Genomic DNA, 16464 nt, shown 5'->3' with positions numbered 1-16464 from the left:
ACATTGGTTTTATGGGGGAAGCCAGAGGGTCGTAGTAGGTGGTTGCCTCTCCAACTGGGGGCCTTTGACTAGTGGAGTGCCACAGGGATCTGTGTTGTTCTTTGTCATCTATTTCAATAATCTGGTTGATTATGTGGGTAATGTGGTGTCAAATTTGCAGATGACACCAAGACTGGGAGTAATGGACAGCAAGGAAGACTATTATGGCTTATAGCAGGATCTGGACCAGCTGTAAAAATGGACTGCAAGATAGCATATGGAATTTAATGCAGACAAGTGCGAGGTGTTGCACTTCTGTAGAACCAGGGTAGGTCTTACACAGTGAATGGTAAGGTACTAAGGAGTGTGGTAGAACAATGGGATTTGTGAATGCACATCCATAATTCATTGCAAGTGGTAGCATAGGTAGATAAGCCTTCATAATTCAAATTGCTGACTACAGGAGATAGGATGTTATGTTGATGTTTTATAAGACGTTGGTGAAGCCTAATTTGGAATATCATGTGTAGTTTTGGTCGCTAACCTACAGGAAAGATGTTAATAAGGTTGAAAGAACACAGAAAGTTCACAAGGATGTTGCCAGGTCCAGAGGACCTAAGTTATATAGAAGGATTGAATAGATTAGGACTTTATTCCTTGGCACATAGAAGACTGAGAGGAGATTTGATAAAAGTATACAAAATTATGAGGGGTATAGATAGGATAAGTGCAAACAGGCTTTTTCCACTGAGGTTTGGTGGGACTACAACTAGAGGTCATGAGTTAAGGATGAAAGGTGAAAAGTTTAAGGGACTTCTCTCAGAGGGTTGTGAGGGTATGGAATGAGTTGCCAGTGCAAGTGGTGCATGCAAGTTTGATTTCAACACTTAAAGGAAGTTAGGGGTACGGAGGGCTATGGTCCCGGTGCAGGTTGATGGGTGTAGGCATTACAGACAACTTTACAAAGTGATAAACTCAGCCCATATAACAAATACTGCTGAGAAATAATTCCAGAATGTTAACTGCTTAGTCACAATTATATCCAAAGCTAAGATATCCATCACCATTTGAAGGTGGATATAGCTATCTCAGTCAAAAGGAACTGAAAATAATTTAAATCCTTTATGTTTATTAATAAAACAGCAGTTTTTCTTTAATTCTACATTAATTTTCTTCATTTCAAGGAGATTTTGAAATAAATAACAACACCAATGGCTCAATTTACTCTGGAATGAATTTCCTCCCTCCCCAATTTTACCTCACATTTGAAGTCAAAAATGGAACTCAATAAACAAGGAGGCAATAAACAGGTATCAAATCTTGGGAAGAATCAGTGACTAACATACTTTAAAATAGGTAACTCAACCCTAAATACAATTTTTCTGTCTTCTAACAAAATGTGACAGCAAGCTACTATTTCAGCAAAAAGTAAAAATAATTTTCTAATGACCTGTGAAATATCCGTGGCCCTTGAAATAGAACCTGAAAAATTAACAATTCTACTGTGATTATAATACAGTTCATTTTCTAAAGAAAGGCTAAATTGCAATGCTTTCAACCAATTAGCAACCAAAACATTCAAATTGGTTAATCATTTGAGGGCCGCAAGTGGATTTCAACAGAATCAAAGCAAATGTTTTTAAACTATAGTTAAATGATTTGATAAATATACCAAGATTCTGTTGTTGTTGAGTAGCTTGGATTTTAACAAACCAATCGCGGATCACATAATCGGTAACCAATAGAAATGGCACATATACCCATACACACACACACACACACACGGACTAATCATAGGACACATAAAAGACGAACATTTACCAACATGTCATTTGAAGTTGCACTGGTGACGTTGCCTAGCTGGGTAATGAAACGTCTGCAAGCTAACGAGCCAGCTTGGCGAGCTACTCAACAACAACATTCTCAACCCAGCTACAAATCTTTTCCAACATCTTAATTACCAAGATTCTACTAAAGAGCAGTGTGTAAAGCATCACTAATAAAACCAACATAATTATTTTACTAATTTCAGGTTTTTTTAAAATCACACATACAAAACTATAAATAGGACATTAGTCTACATCCACGAACATTAAGCTTTCACTAATGACTGAAATCTGTTTTAGGAGGGACTTGCTGGCAAAGTGTGTGAGCATAGTTAACTTTAGTTTGAACATATCCCATGTTATGAAATGTGTTTGCTACACTTTACTCAAACTATATAAAGGTTCAATTCACTATTTTAATTCTGAGCTTATTGGCACCTCGAGGCTGTGGACCCCTTCATTATTTCTCTTACAGTGCTTTTTTTCTGCCCTCTGCCTTGTCATACATCTGGACCTTTTTTGGCTCCTGAAATGATCCCTATTGTAATCATTGATTCTTGACATTTCTTGGATTGCTTCTAATATAAAACACACAATGCCAAACGGTCATCTCTTAGAACAAATTTTGTTAATTGTGTTACGGAAATTACCTTTGTTTCTGAAGACTGGCATCTAAGCTGGCCATCTCCTCCTCCAAGTTGGCTGGTACTTTATACCTTGAATTTCCTCTAGCTATGGAAACAAATGAAACAAACAATGTTTTACCAAAGGAACAAAAAAGTTCATATAATTTCAGCGCAGTCTAATAAAAGCCAGTAGCAGTACATTCAACCCTTCCATTGCTGCTGTGACTAAGGTTATACAATTTACAACACAAATGGAGGTTAATTGTCATCTGTTCTAAAGCTACTAAATCATGTTACGATAAATTCTCTGTACCATTCTTCGATCTATCCACAGCCCTGTATCTTGAACTTGATTATAATGTCTTCCCTTAAAACCAAACATTTAGTGTCTTAAATACAATTATCATAAAGAAGAATGCTTGGTGTTGATTTGCAAAAGAGAAAGTAATTAATGCTTCAGGTGAATGGCTGTCTTCTCTACTCAGGCAACTTAATGGAGAATTAGCATAAACATTTGAGGGTCAAGATAATTACAATGAAGGTGATTACTGTTACATTGCATGTTGTCAAAATATCTTTTCATTTTTGAATTATCAGATGCAACATTACACTGATTACTATCTAAAGACCATATTTTCCATTAACCAAATGATAAACAAACACTACACAGATGTTGATGTTGTTCAATGAAAATCAGATGGATATTAATAGTTCTACTATTAAATAGCAAGATATCACAGGGTTTGATAAATACTTTACCCACAATCAAGCTGTAAATAAATACTAACTTTCCGTAAAGTTTATGATTTATTAATTTTGAGAATACATTTTCACATATGAACATATCCCACTAAAACTAAGCACAAGTTAGCCGAATAAAGCACAAGGATGGCAAAATGTATGCAGAAGTAATTAATGCTGGAGTTATAACAGCTTAGAATCTGCTGTGTAACAGGACAGATCACTGATTATATTTCTTGTTTACATCCAATTTTACACTGTTAGATAATCTGAAACAACTCGAAGTTTGAACTACAGTGCAAGTAAATCATTCAGTTAGGTTGCATGTAAAATTCAATTCTTTAATCCATCAACAGATATGCAGACTTATCAAACTTGGTTAGCACATTACAACTGCCAGTGGGAGCTGACATATTTCTGAACATTTAAAACCAGCAACGCAACTTTAACCCCACAGAGAACCTGACCATTCAGCCCCATCTTCAGCTGGGTTGATTTAGGCTGGGTGAACAGATGCTAGGAGCTCATAGGTAGCATAAAACAACAAGACCCTTGACAAACCTAAAATAGATCATCAGGACAATAAGCTTGAAAAAGTGCACAGAGAATTTGCAAGGATGTTGCCAGGACTGGTGGACCTGAGTTATAGGGAAAAATTAAATAGCTTAGGACTTTATTTCTTGGAGTATAGGAGAATGTGAAGAGATCTTATAAAGATATACAAAATTATGAGGAGTATATTTAGGGCAAATACATGCAGGTTTTTCCCCATCAGATTGGGTCAGACTAGAACTAGAGATTTAGGATGAAAGGTGGGATATTTAAAAGGAACCTGAGAGGGAAATGTCTTCATTCAGAGGGTGATCTGAGTGTAGAAGAGGCTGCTGGCAGAGGTGGTGGATGAGGATTTATTTGCAACCTCTAAGAGAAGCTTCAATAGGTATGTGAATAGGATAGGTATGGAGGGCTATGGCCCAGGTGTGGCTAGATGAGACTAAGCAGAAAAACAGGTCATTAAGTTAGAGTCATAACGAAGTACAGCACAGAAACAGGCACTTCAGTCCATTAGTCCATGCCAAAACCTTTTAAACTGCCTACTCCTGTCGACCTGCACCTGGACCAAAGTCCTCCATACCCCTACAATCCATGGACCTATCCAAACTTCTCTTAAATGTTGAAATCGAATTCACACGCAACACTTGTGCTGACAGCTCATTCCAAACACTCACGACCTTGTGAGTGAAGTTTTCCCCTCATGTTGCCCTTAAACTTCTCACCTTTCACTCTTAACCATGATCTCTGGTTGTAGTTCAGTAGAAAACGCCCTCTTGCATTTACCCTATTTATACCCCTCTGTACTGTGAGGGTGTGCCTTATTCTGTTGGATTGCCTTTTTTTCTGCCTGGCCTTGTGGATCAATTGGCTGATTATAGTGATGTGTTCAAGGCATCCAGAACAACCCGGGGTGCCACCTTTCTGGATGGATATGTTGATATGGCTGACTTCTTACTTAATGGAGAACCACTAAGAAGAAGTTCTTTAGGACAACTACTCCACACCAAGGAGGGAGATTGTCCTAAACTGGGTGATTGTAGAGGGATCATCTTCCTTGGGAACAAAGCATCCTTCAGCTATTTCCAGATTGGTGGAATAGCACCTCTGGTCCCAATCTTCCTCATTATCTTCCAAAACCTCTGGAGGAGCTATGGGCATTTCTTATATACCTTGTAGGGTATACCATTTGGTCCTGGGGTGGCATATGACTTCACTCTTTTGATGATATTCTGAACCTCCTGCAATGTGAGCTCCACCATATTCAGCTCAGTTGCTGGGATTCTTGGTTAGGAGACTTCTGGATTGAATTCTAGTTCCTGATTCCTACAGGGATCACTGTGTGATTCCCACAGAAATTCATCCACCTCCTGCTTTGAGCTGGTTAGGGTGCCAGATTTTTGCTGGCTGAGAAGAGACCTGGTGAACCTGAATGGGTTTTTAACAAACAGTGCTCTCCTTCTCTCTTTCTCCCTTCTTCGCTTTTGCAGCTGCTTCACCTGTTCCTGCAGTTCGCTGGTTAGATCTTTGACACCTTCTTTTCCATCAGGTGAACTGTTTTTGAACTGTTTGTTCAGGGTCTTTATCTCACTTCTCAGGTGGCGAATCTCCTTTACCCTCCTGTTTGGTTGAAATGAAGGTTTAAGATCCCCCTTCTTCTCCATTGGGCTGAATCGCTCTTTAACAAAGTTGAATACAATGGCTGTGAGGGAATCACTGCCAGTGTAGGTTCCAAAATGCAATCCAGGTCATCGAACTGCTTCCAAGATACATTATCTGATGATCCAGGCCATCTGAACCTCACTTTCCTTGATGAATGGATTAGGGTGCCACAGGGGACACTCACTTGGTCTCTTCTCTGGCACAGGGGCGGGTCAGGTGTGGAGAGACCTGCTGATCTGTGGGGTGCTTCCTGGCTGGAGCTCACCATCGTCTCATTGAATGTTGAGTCCGTGCATTGCACTTGAGTCACATTTGTTCCACAACTGGACCTGGTTTGGTGTATCTTGAGGCCTTTGATGTTTTTGCAAACTTTGCCTCTGTCCTGTGAAGGCATGCCTTATTCTGATTGTTGAAAGAAACTTCTGTGGTGACTGGCTAGTTTAGAAACTGCAGCTGATTTTCCCACTGGATAGCTGGCTAGTGTCCATTTTCAAATATCCTTGGTATATAAAATAGTAGATGGAAGGGTTTGCTCTCTTCTTCCTTTGTTTAGGCAATAATGTATCTGATTATTAGGAAGGTATGTTCTGTGCGCACTTTTAACTAAGCACGTTTGTTGAGTATTCAGCTTTGTAGTGTCTGTAACTTGGGGAGCATGAATATGTGGCCAAGTTTTTACTGTTTATAAACAAGTCATTAACATACCTATTCGAAGTCAATGCATTTCCTGGTCTCACTTGCCAGACCCATGAACCTGATACAACATTACACCCTCATAAACACCCATCAAATCTCCTCTCAATCTTCAACATTCGAAAGAATATACTTCTAATGTATTTAATCTTTCCTTAGTAACTCAGGTCCTCCAGACATGGCAACATCCTTGAAAATTTTCTCTGTCTCTTTCCTGCAGGTAGGTGACCATAACTGCACACAATACTCCAAATTAGGCCTCACCTCATCTTATACATCTTCAAAATACACTGCCTATAAAAAGTATTCACCTACTTCAGAAGTTTTCATGTTTTATTGTTTTACAACATTGAAACACAATGGATTTAATTTGGCTTATTTGACACTAATCAACAGAAAAAGACTTGTGTCAAAGTGAAAACAGATTTCTAAAAAGTGATCTAAATTAATTACAAATATAAAACAAAATAATTGATTGGATAAGTATTCACACTCACCCCCTCCTTTAATATGATACACTAAATCATCACTGGTGGAGTCAAATTGGTTTTAGAAGTCATATAATTAGTTAAATGGAGAACTGTTTTTGGAGACTTGTGTGTAGTCAAGGTGGTTCAATTGATTTTAGTAAAAAATACACCCGTATCCGGAGGGTGCAACTGCTGGTGAGTCAGTATCCTGGCAAAAACTACACCATCAAGACAAAAGAACACTCCAAGCAACTCTGTAAAAAAGTTATTGAAAAGCACGTCAGGAAAATGGATACAAAAAAATTTCCAAGTCACTGAATATCCCTTGGAATACAGTTCAGTCAATCATCAAGAAATGGAAAGAATATTGCACAGCTGTACATCTGCCTAATTGAGTAACTAGTGCAAGATGGGGACTAGTGAGGGAGGCCAATAAGAGACCTATGACAACTCTGGAGAAGTTACAAGCTTCAGTGGCTGAGTTGGGAGAGACTGCACAAACAAGAACTGTTGCCTGGGTGCTTCACCGGTCACAGCTTAATGGGAGAGTGGTAAAGAGAAAGCCACTATTGAAAACAACTCACATGAAATCTCAGCTAGAGTTTGCCAGAAGGTATGTAGGAGACTCTGAAGTCAGTGGGAAGAAGATTATATGGTCTGATTAAACCAAAATTGAGCTTTTTAGCCATCAGACTAAACGCTATGTTTGGCATAAGCCAAGCACCACACATCATCTAAAACACATCATCCCTACCATGAAGCATGGTGGTGGCTACATTATGCTGTGGGGATGCTTCACTGCAGCAGGCCCTGGAAGGCTTGTGAAGGTAGAGGGTAAAATGAATGCAGCAAAATACAGGGAAATCCTGGAGAAAAACTTGATGCAGTCTACGAGAGACCTGCAACTTGGGAGAAGATTTGTTTTTCAACAACTCAAGGGCTGTTCACTCACAATCCCCATGCAATCTGACAGAGCCTGGGCAATTTTGTAAAGAAGAATGGGGAAAAATTGCAGTGTCCAGATGTGCAAAGCTGATAGAGACCTATCCACACAGACTTAAGGCTGTAATTGCAGCCAAGGATACATCTACTAAATACTGATTTGAAGAGGTTGAACATTAATGCAATCAATTATTTTGTTTTATATATGTAATTAATTTAGATCACTTTGTTGAGATCAGTTTTCACCTTGCCATGAAAAGAGTCTTTTTCTATAGGTCGGTGTCAAAAAAGCCAAATTAACTCCACTGTGATTCAATGTTGTAAAACAATAAAACATGAAATGTTCCAAGGGGGGTGAATACTTCTTAAAGGTACTAACATCTCATCTCCTGCACCCAATACATTGATTTATGAAGGCTAATGTATCAAAAGCTTTCCTTATGACCCTATCTACTTGTGAGACCACGTTCAACAAATTATGGACCTGTATTTCCAGATCCCTTTGTTCCACCACACTCCTCAGTGCCCTACAGCTCACTGTGTAAGACCTATCCTGGTTGGTCCTACCGAAGTGAAAAACCTCGCACTTGTCTGCATTAAGTTCCATCTGCAATTTTTCAGTCCATTTTACTAGCTGATGCAGATCACTCTGCAAGCCCTGATGGTCTTCCTCTTTGCCCACTACACCCTCAATCATGGTGTCATCCACAAATTTGCTGATCCAGTTTACTGCATCATCAGATCATTGATATAGATGACAAACAACAAAGGGCCCAACACTGATTCCTGCGGTACACCAATAGTCACAGACCTCCAGTCAGAGAGGCAACCCTCTACTTCCACTTCCTTGTTTCTCCCACAAAGCCACTGTCTAATCTAATTTGCTACCTCATCCTGAATGCCAAGCAACTGAATCTTCTTGACCAGCCTCCCATACAGGACCTTGTCAATGGCTTACTAAAGTCCATGTAGATACTGTCTTGCTTTCATCCACTTTCCTGATATCTTCCTCAGATTGCTTAGACCCAACCTACCACTTACGAAGCCATGCTGACTATCCTTAATCAGTCCATGTCTTTCCAAATATTTATATTTATACTTGTATATCCAGTCTGTTAGAATACCTTCCAATAACTTTCCCACAACTGATGTCAGATTCACCGACCTATAATTTCCTGGACACGAGGAAATCTGCAGATGCTGGAATTTCAAGCAACAAACAAAAAAGTTGCTGGTGAACGCAGCAGGCCAGGCAGCATCTATAGGAAGAGATACAGTTGACGTTTCGGGCCGAGACCTTTCGTCAGGACTAACTGAAAGAAGAGCTAGTAAGAGATTTTAAAGTGGGAGGGGGAGGGGGAGATCCAAAATGATAGGAGAAGACAGGAAGGGGAGGGATGGAGCCAAGAGCTGGACAGTTAATTTCCTGGTGTACTTTTAGAGCCTTTTTACAACAGCAGAACAACATTGGCTATCCTCCAGTCCTTTGGTATCTCCGCAGTCGCTAAGTATGATTTAAATATCTTTGCTAGGACCCCGGCAATTTCTGGACTTGCCTCCCAGAGGGCCCAAGGGAACATCTTGTCAGGCGCTGGGGATTTATCCACCCTGATTTGCCTTAGGGTAGAAACACCTCTTTCTCTGTAATCTGTAAAGGCTCCATAAAGTTGATGCTGCTTTACCTCACTTCTATAGACTCTGTATCCATCTCCTGAGTAAATGCAGATACAAAGAATTCATTTCAGATCTTCCCCATCTGTTTTTACTCCACACTTTGATGACCATTCTGGTCTTCCAGAGGACCAATTATTTCCCTTTCAATCCTTTTGCTTTTAACACATCCGTAGAATCCCTTAGTATTCTCGCTCACCTTGTCTGCTAGAGCAACTTCATGCCTTCTTTGAGTCTTCCTGATTCCTTTCTTAAGTGTTCTCTTGCATTCTGTATATTCTATAAGTACCTATATATTATATGCACCACTTTTTATTTCTTAACCAGGCAGTCAATACCTCTTGAAAACCAAAGTTTCCAAAGTTGTTATCTTTAGCTCTTATTCTGACAGGCATATACAAACTTTGCACTCCCAAAATTTTGTTTTTGAATGCCTCCCATTAACCAGGTACATCTTTGCCCAAAAAGCAGCCCATCCCAATACACACTTGCCAGATCACTCCTGATACCATCAAAATTGGCCTTTCTCCAAGTTAAAATCTCAATCCGTGGACCCGACCTATCTTTTTGCATATTTGCTTTGAAACTAATGGCACTATGGTCACTAGATGCACTGGAGCCACCTCCAACTGGACACCACCACCAAGCACATCTTTCACGCTCACTCACTTTCCGCAGGGATTACTCCCTATGCGACTCCCTTGTCCATTCATCCATCCCTACTGAATCTTCCTCCTGGTACTTATCCTTTCAAGTGGAACAAGTGCCACACTTGCCCCAAACCCCTCCTCCCTCATTACCATACAGGGCCCTAAACAGTCCTTCCAGATGAGGCGACACTTCACCTGTGTGCCTGTTGGGGTCATCTACTGGATCTGGTGCTCCCAGTGTGGCCTCCTATATATCAGTGAGACCTAATGTAGATAGGGAAACTGCTTCATCGAGCACCTGTGCTCTGTCCGCCAGAAAAAGCAGGAAGTCCCAATGGCCACCCATTTCAATCGTACTTCCCATTCTCATTCTGACATGTCAGGCCACTGCCTCCTCTTCTGCCCATGATGAAGCCAACTCAAGCTGAAGGAGCAACACCATGTATTGCCTGGGTGGCCTCCAACCTGATACCATGATTTCTCAAACTTCCGATAATTGCCCCGCTTCCCTCTCCTTCACTGTTCTCCATTCCCTTTTCCCTCTCACCTTATCTGCCCATCACCTATTTTTGGTGCTCCTCCCATTCCCTTTCTACCATGGTCTATCCTTTCCTATCACATTCCACCTTCTCTAGCCCTTCATTTCTTTCACCAATCAACTTCCCAGTTCTTTACTTGCCCTCTCCCCTGCTCCTGGTTTCACCTATTACCTACTACCTTGTACTTCTTCCTCCCCTCCTCCCACCTTCTTACTCTGATTTCTCGTCTTCGTTTCCAGTCCTGATGAATGGTCTCAGCATGAAACATCCACTGCTTCCTCTTTTCTATAGATGCTGCATGGCCTGCTGAGTTTCTCCAGCATTTTGTGTGTGTTGACTGGATGTAAAGTATTCCCCTACACAAACTTGTGTCACCTTCCCCCTCATTCCCTAACAGAAGATCCAGTACCACATGCTCTCTCGCTGGGACTTCTATGTACTGATGAAGGAAATTTTCCTGAAAACATTTGACAAACTCTATCCATCTAGTCCTTTTACAGTATGGGATTCCCAGTCAATATATGGAAAGTTAAAATAACCTACTATAACAACCTTATGTTTCTTGCAACAGTCTGCGATCTCTTTACAAATTTTTTTCTCTAAATCCCATGGATTGTTAGGTGGTCTGTAGTTTAGCCCCATTAATGTGGTCATACCTTTCTTAATTCTCAGTTCCACCCATCACGGCTCACTAGTCTAGTTCTCCAGTCTGTTCTGACGTCTCCCTGACTAGTAACACCACCTCTCTTCCTTTAATCACTCCCACTCTGTCATGTCTAAAACAATGGAACATCGGAATATTGAGCTGCCAGTCCTGTCCCTCCTGCAACGAAGTCTTACCAATGGGCTATAATGTCATAATTCCAAGTGTTGATACATGCCCTGAGCTCATCCACCTATCCTACGATACTTTATGCATTAAAATATACGCAGCTCAGGACACTAGTTGCACCATGCTCAACCTTTTGATTCCTGACTTTGTCTGAGATCTTACCAAGATCTGTCTCCACAACCTCTCCACTAACTGTTCTAGCACTCGGGTTCCCATCCCCCTGCAACTCTAGTTTAAACTCCACATACAGCATTAACACAACTTCCCACAAGGATATTAGTCTCCCTCCAGTTCAGGTACAAATAGTCCTTCCCGTACAGGTCCGACCTTCCCTGGAAGAGAGCCCAATGATCCAAAAATCTTATGCCCTTCCTCCTACACCAATTCCTTAGCCACGTGTTAAACTGTATAATGTTCCTAGTTCTGCCTCACTAGCATGTGGCAGGGGAAGCAATCCTAAGATCACAAACCTGGAGGTCCTACCCTTTAATTTAACACCCAACTCCCTGAACTCCATATGCAAAACTTCATGACTCAACTTGTCCGTCATTGGTACCTACATGGACCGTGACTACTGGCTGTTCATTCTCACACTTAAGAATGCTGAGGACTCTTTCCGAGAGATCTGGAGTTCATCCAGTTCCAGCTCCAACTCCAACTCCTTAACACAGATCGTTAGAAGCTGCAGCTGGATGAACTTCTTGCAGTTATAGTCGTCAGGAACACTGGAAGTCTCCCTGCCTTCCCACATCCCATAAGATGAGCATTCCACTTTCTTCTTGGCATCTCTACTGTCCTAACTGAACAGATGTAAAGAAGGGAAGGAAAAAAAAACTCTACCTGGAGCTTTTCTTTTTTGTTTTCTCTGACTGAAGCCTCGAAGAGCTGAAGCCTCACCACTCTAACTCTGTCCGCTCCAATGATGACCACTGAGCTTGCCCGTCTTCCTTGAATTTATTCTTGCTAATCAATCCCAAGTGCCGATTGGCCACTATTCAGAGCTTAAAAATAAAGGTCGGCACAGGCTGGAAGGCCAAAGGGCCTGTTTCTGTGTTGTAGTGCTCTATGACTCTATTACAGCCAATGATGATACAGCAGAATTTTTGTCTAATGAAGAATCACTGGTCAATTGAGATATTCTAAAGTATAATCTACAATATACTGTACCCTGTTCTGGTCGCTGCAGTCGAGATTTTCTGTAAAACAACATGTACGCACACTCCTTGCCCTGAAATTGCTTCTCAATGTCTTTCTCACGGATAGGTCGCACTTGGGAATCATCAAAATCGAACCAATGTTCTTCAAAAGTAGATGTGATGGACTGCGTTCTCCCTGCATCAATCCCTTGCTCACTGATGGCTGTGGTATTTCCTGTTTGTGCCTTTCTGACTTTATTGGATTTATGGAGCTGTTGCCCTGGGCAACCGTGATCAGTCGGTTTTAGCGCAACCCTTGTTCCATTTGCTTTTAGCAGAAACACATCAGGATGCCTCTCCAGAAACTGAAATAAAAGGGGAAAGATTATAATAGAACCCTCCATCAAACAGAACAGCACAAGAATATAGCTGTAATGCCTAAAGGAAGAAGACTGGCACTGACTGATATTTACAACTGGTTTAAGCCCAGTCAGGGAATAGCAGTTGTTACATGTTCAAGAAAAGCTCCTTCCAGTTTATGCTTTGTAAATGAATTAGATGCTGATATTGACCAGTTACCAAACACCAGCAACCTCCTCATAGTGATTACATAGCAAAGCAAACAAATTAAAGGATTCAATGTCATTGCCATGTTCAGAAACAATTACTGAGCGACTGTGGTGGACATATAAGCCACAAGTTTGCCCCCAGGTAAATACTGGTGAGGTCAAAGACAATATTCAGCATTCTCTGGTATTTTGCTGAGTGCTGTTTTGACAACTGGTGTTGGGCAGCCCAAGAAGAGTGGTGCAGCCATTCAGTGCTAAGATGCAGGACTTAAGACTCCATTGTGGCTGGCATAAAAAATGCAAGCATTCTCAGGTATTGTCATGGCTGTCCCATGTGTTTCTCTCGTCACCTCCTGTTGGATATGATGGTTGAGGCTATTTCTGCCTGTCTTTGCTTGGATGCATGGCTCACTCCAGTAAGGAAACCTCTCTATAGCAAGAAGCTCAATGGCCAGCAACCACGTTTGAATGTGCTACATAGAAATCTCCAGGCTACGGACAGCCTTGCAGCCAAGCAAACAGAAGGGAAGACAGCAATCTCATTACATTCAACAGGAAGTGAAAAGGGAAAGTTTAGGATTGGGGTGGGATTTATAAACAATCGCCCTGCTTATCCTAACCTGATCAACGTCAGTACTCACAAGCAGCTTCTGTATATTGCCTTGGCAACCCACTCCGTAAGGAGCCATGCAGCAGTGGGAGCACCAGGATTCTCACATGGTACTACAGCAATGCAATTTTTTTTTTAAAGAAAATACAAGTGTATATACTTGTGAGTAATTGGGAGTCCAGGACCAAGAGCACTATAACAAAACAGCATAATAATATAGCTCATAATTGGAAATAATCATAAATAAATATGCAACTCTCTTGTAAAACAGCTTCACCAGCAGTTACAGACCCCCAACAATGAAAAGTAGTAATACAGTGCAAACCATTTACTGGGAAAACAACTTGGTGCACCATTCAATTTTCATTATTCTCGTAATCGCACTGCAGTTTCCTACCTTTCTTATAGACCCACACTGCTTGCGATACTTTTTGTTCCATGCAACACCGACCTTCTCCAGTAATTTCTGGCCCAGCTGGTCAACCAGTATGCCATCGGGTCCTATCTAAGTGAACAGATGGGAGAATGGAGTAAGAAAACGTTGAATTTTATTTCAAGAATGTAATTTATAATTTTGGTACATTGCCAGGGCTACAGCAAAGTAAACCTAGTTACCCTAGTTAGCAGGGTTCTTAGCAGGTACAGGGTAGGGAACAGCAGTGCATTCAAGCGACTCTTTTCAAGTACAGAGCCAGAAGCTGTAATGACATTTTGTCTGCTAAAAATTCCCAGTTGGCTCGTATTCAAAGATGTTAGCATACAGTATTTAACACAATATTTGAGAGAATTGCAACAAAGCACATCTTCCAGAAGCCAAGATCAAGTTAGCCAACAAAATGTTATGCTTTCCTTGAAAAACACCATTTCACTTGGCCATATTTTGGATCATTACATTTAAAGGTTGAGTAATTTGAAGGAGCAGCAGTGTGCTGCTCCAGGCTGAGGCATATGCAAAGATTCCATACCTAATACCATACCTGGACTAGAATAGCTCTCAGAATTTCGAGGGGACCTCCCAGTTCCAACTGGTTGGCTTCCTTGATTGGATCTTTAGTTGAGTTGATCACTGTTTTCTCTTCATCCTGAAAAGGCCACTTATTAGTGATGTCCCATACACAACATATTTTAACTCTACCCTAATTAAACAAACTACATGAGACCCTGCCAAATGCTTCTTAATTCATGTAGCCAACAACTGTCCTCCCTCAACAATCTTCTTCGACGCCTCCTCAAAAAACAACCAAATTTATAAAACATGACCTCCCACACAAAGCAATATTGAGAAATCCTAATAAATCCATGCTTTTCTAAAGGCAAGGAAATTCTACCCCTAAGATATATTTCCAGCAATTTCATGATTATTGATCTAAGTTATAGGGGTTCAGAAAAATCTCGTCGGGGTACGATACTTAACTTACAAGTAAAATTGAAACTTAATATTTTAGAAGTCACTTCAGCCTCCAACTGCAAATTCGTTTTAAAGTCCCATTAAGGGAATATATCTCTGTACTGTCAGTCACCACTACAAAGAGGACACAGCATTATTATACAGATCACAGTCTGATCAGGGTTGTTGCTGTCATATTGTGCATAACTCCAAAAATACCATTTGTGATAACAGCAACCATTCACAAGATTCTGGAGGAACTCAGCAGGGTCAGGCAGCATCCATGGAAATGAACAGCCGCTTTGGGATGAGACCCTTCTTCAGGACTGGAAAAGAAGCGGGAAAACAGCAGAATAAAAAGTTGGGGGGGAGGGGAAGAAGGATTCTAGAAGCTGATGGGTGAAGCCAGGTGGGTGGGAAAGGTAAAGGGCTGGAGATGAAGGAATCTGATAGAAGAGGAGAGTGGACCAGAGGAGAAAGGGAAGGAGGAGGGACACTCTCCCCTGCTCAAATTCTCTCATCTCCAGTCCTTTACCTTTCCCTTTCCCACCCACTTATCACCTTCTAGCTATCCTACTAACCATCAAACTGGTGCAGACTACAGGCTTCCAATGTTCCAACTGCAAAATTTAACTGGATACCTATGCCTAATAATATGAAGATTACCAGCTGAGATAGGTGCAAGAATACTTTCAACACATCCCTGATTGATATTACGTTGTGTTTCAATTGCTTCTTGTTGTTCACAGCATCTTCTCAAAGACTATTATAAACAAATAGGAGACACAGATAACTGGACTGCCTTTCTCCCAAAGCAGCAATGTTCAACGAGAGGGTATAAGTCTCAGGTAATTAGAAGGAAGTATGGGGGGGGGGGTGTGGATATCAGAAGTCCACTGTGTGGTGGATGCATGGAATGTGCCGCCCAGAGTGGTGGTGGAAGCAGATACATTAAAGACATTTAAGAGACTCTTAGATAAGCACACAATAAAAGAAAAAAAGGAGGGCTGTGTGGGAATGTGGGGAGGAAGCATTAGAATGATCTTAGAGTGGGTGAAAAGGTTGGCACATTGTGGGCTAAAGGGCCTGTTGTGGACTTCAGGAAGGTGCAGACAAACCATCCCCCTCTGCGAATGCATGGCTCCTTTGTAGAGAGAGTTAAGTGCACAAAGTTCCCGGGTGTTGACATCACGGATGACCTCACCTGGTCTTTAATATCACCTCCCTGAATGAGAAGGAACAGCAGTGCCTCCACTTCTAAGAAGATTGAGGCAAGCAAGGCCTCCCACCCCACCCCCAACCATCTTAATAGCGTTTTACAGAAACACCATTAAGAGCGTCCTGACAAGTTGGCTCTCCATCTGGTATGGGAGCAGCTGAGCATCAAACCAGAAGTCCCTATGAAGTACTGTGCAAACAGCTGAGAGGATCATAGAGGTCTCCCTCCCATCCATCGGGGCCATTTATCAGGAGCGTTGCGTACATAGGACCCTTAGTATTATTAATGATCCCACCCATCCATCCATCCATCCATCATCCTCTCTTTCTACCATCAGGCAGGAGACTCTGATGCATAAAA

General features: G+C 41.3%; 1 protein-coding gene across 3 annotated transcripts in view; it reads right to left on the bottom strand.

The window, feature by feature from the left end:
* The window catches only part of usp40 (ubiquitin specific peptidase 40), a 136767-nt gene that overhangs the window by 80231 nt on the left and 40072 nt on the right, over window positions 1-16464 (bottom strand). For all 3 annotated transcript variants that reach the window (XM_063051643.1, XM_063051645.1, XM_063051646.1), the window contains exons 9-12: window positions 14476-14580; window positions 13896-14003; window positions 12351-12684; window positions 2456-2537 (exon numbers count right to left, since the gene is read on the bottom strand). In XM_063051643.1, the coding sequence (XP_062907713.1) occupies window positions 2456-2537; window positions 12351-12684; window positions 13896-14003; window positions 14476-14580 (629 nt within the window). The remainder of the gene's footprint in view (window positions 1-2455; window positions 2538-12350; window positions 12685-13895; window positions 14004-14475; window positions 14581-16464) is intronic.

This window comes from Mobula hypostoma, chromosome 6 (genome assembly GCF_963921235.1).
Source record: "Mobula hypostoma chromosome 6, sMobHyp1.1, whole genome shotgun sequence".
Taxonomy (NCBI): domain Eukaryota; kingdom Metazoa; phylum Chordata; class Chondrichthyes; order Myliobatiformes; family Myliobatidae; genus Mobula; species Mobula hypostoma.
This window is presented reverse-complemented; position numbering and strand designations above follow the sequence as displayed.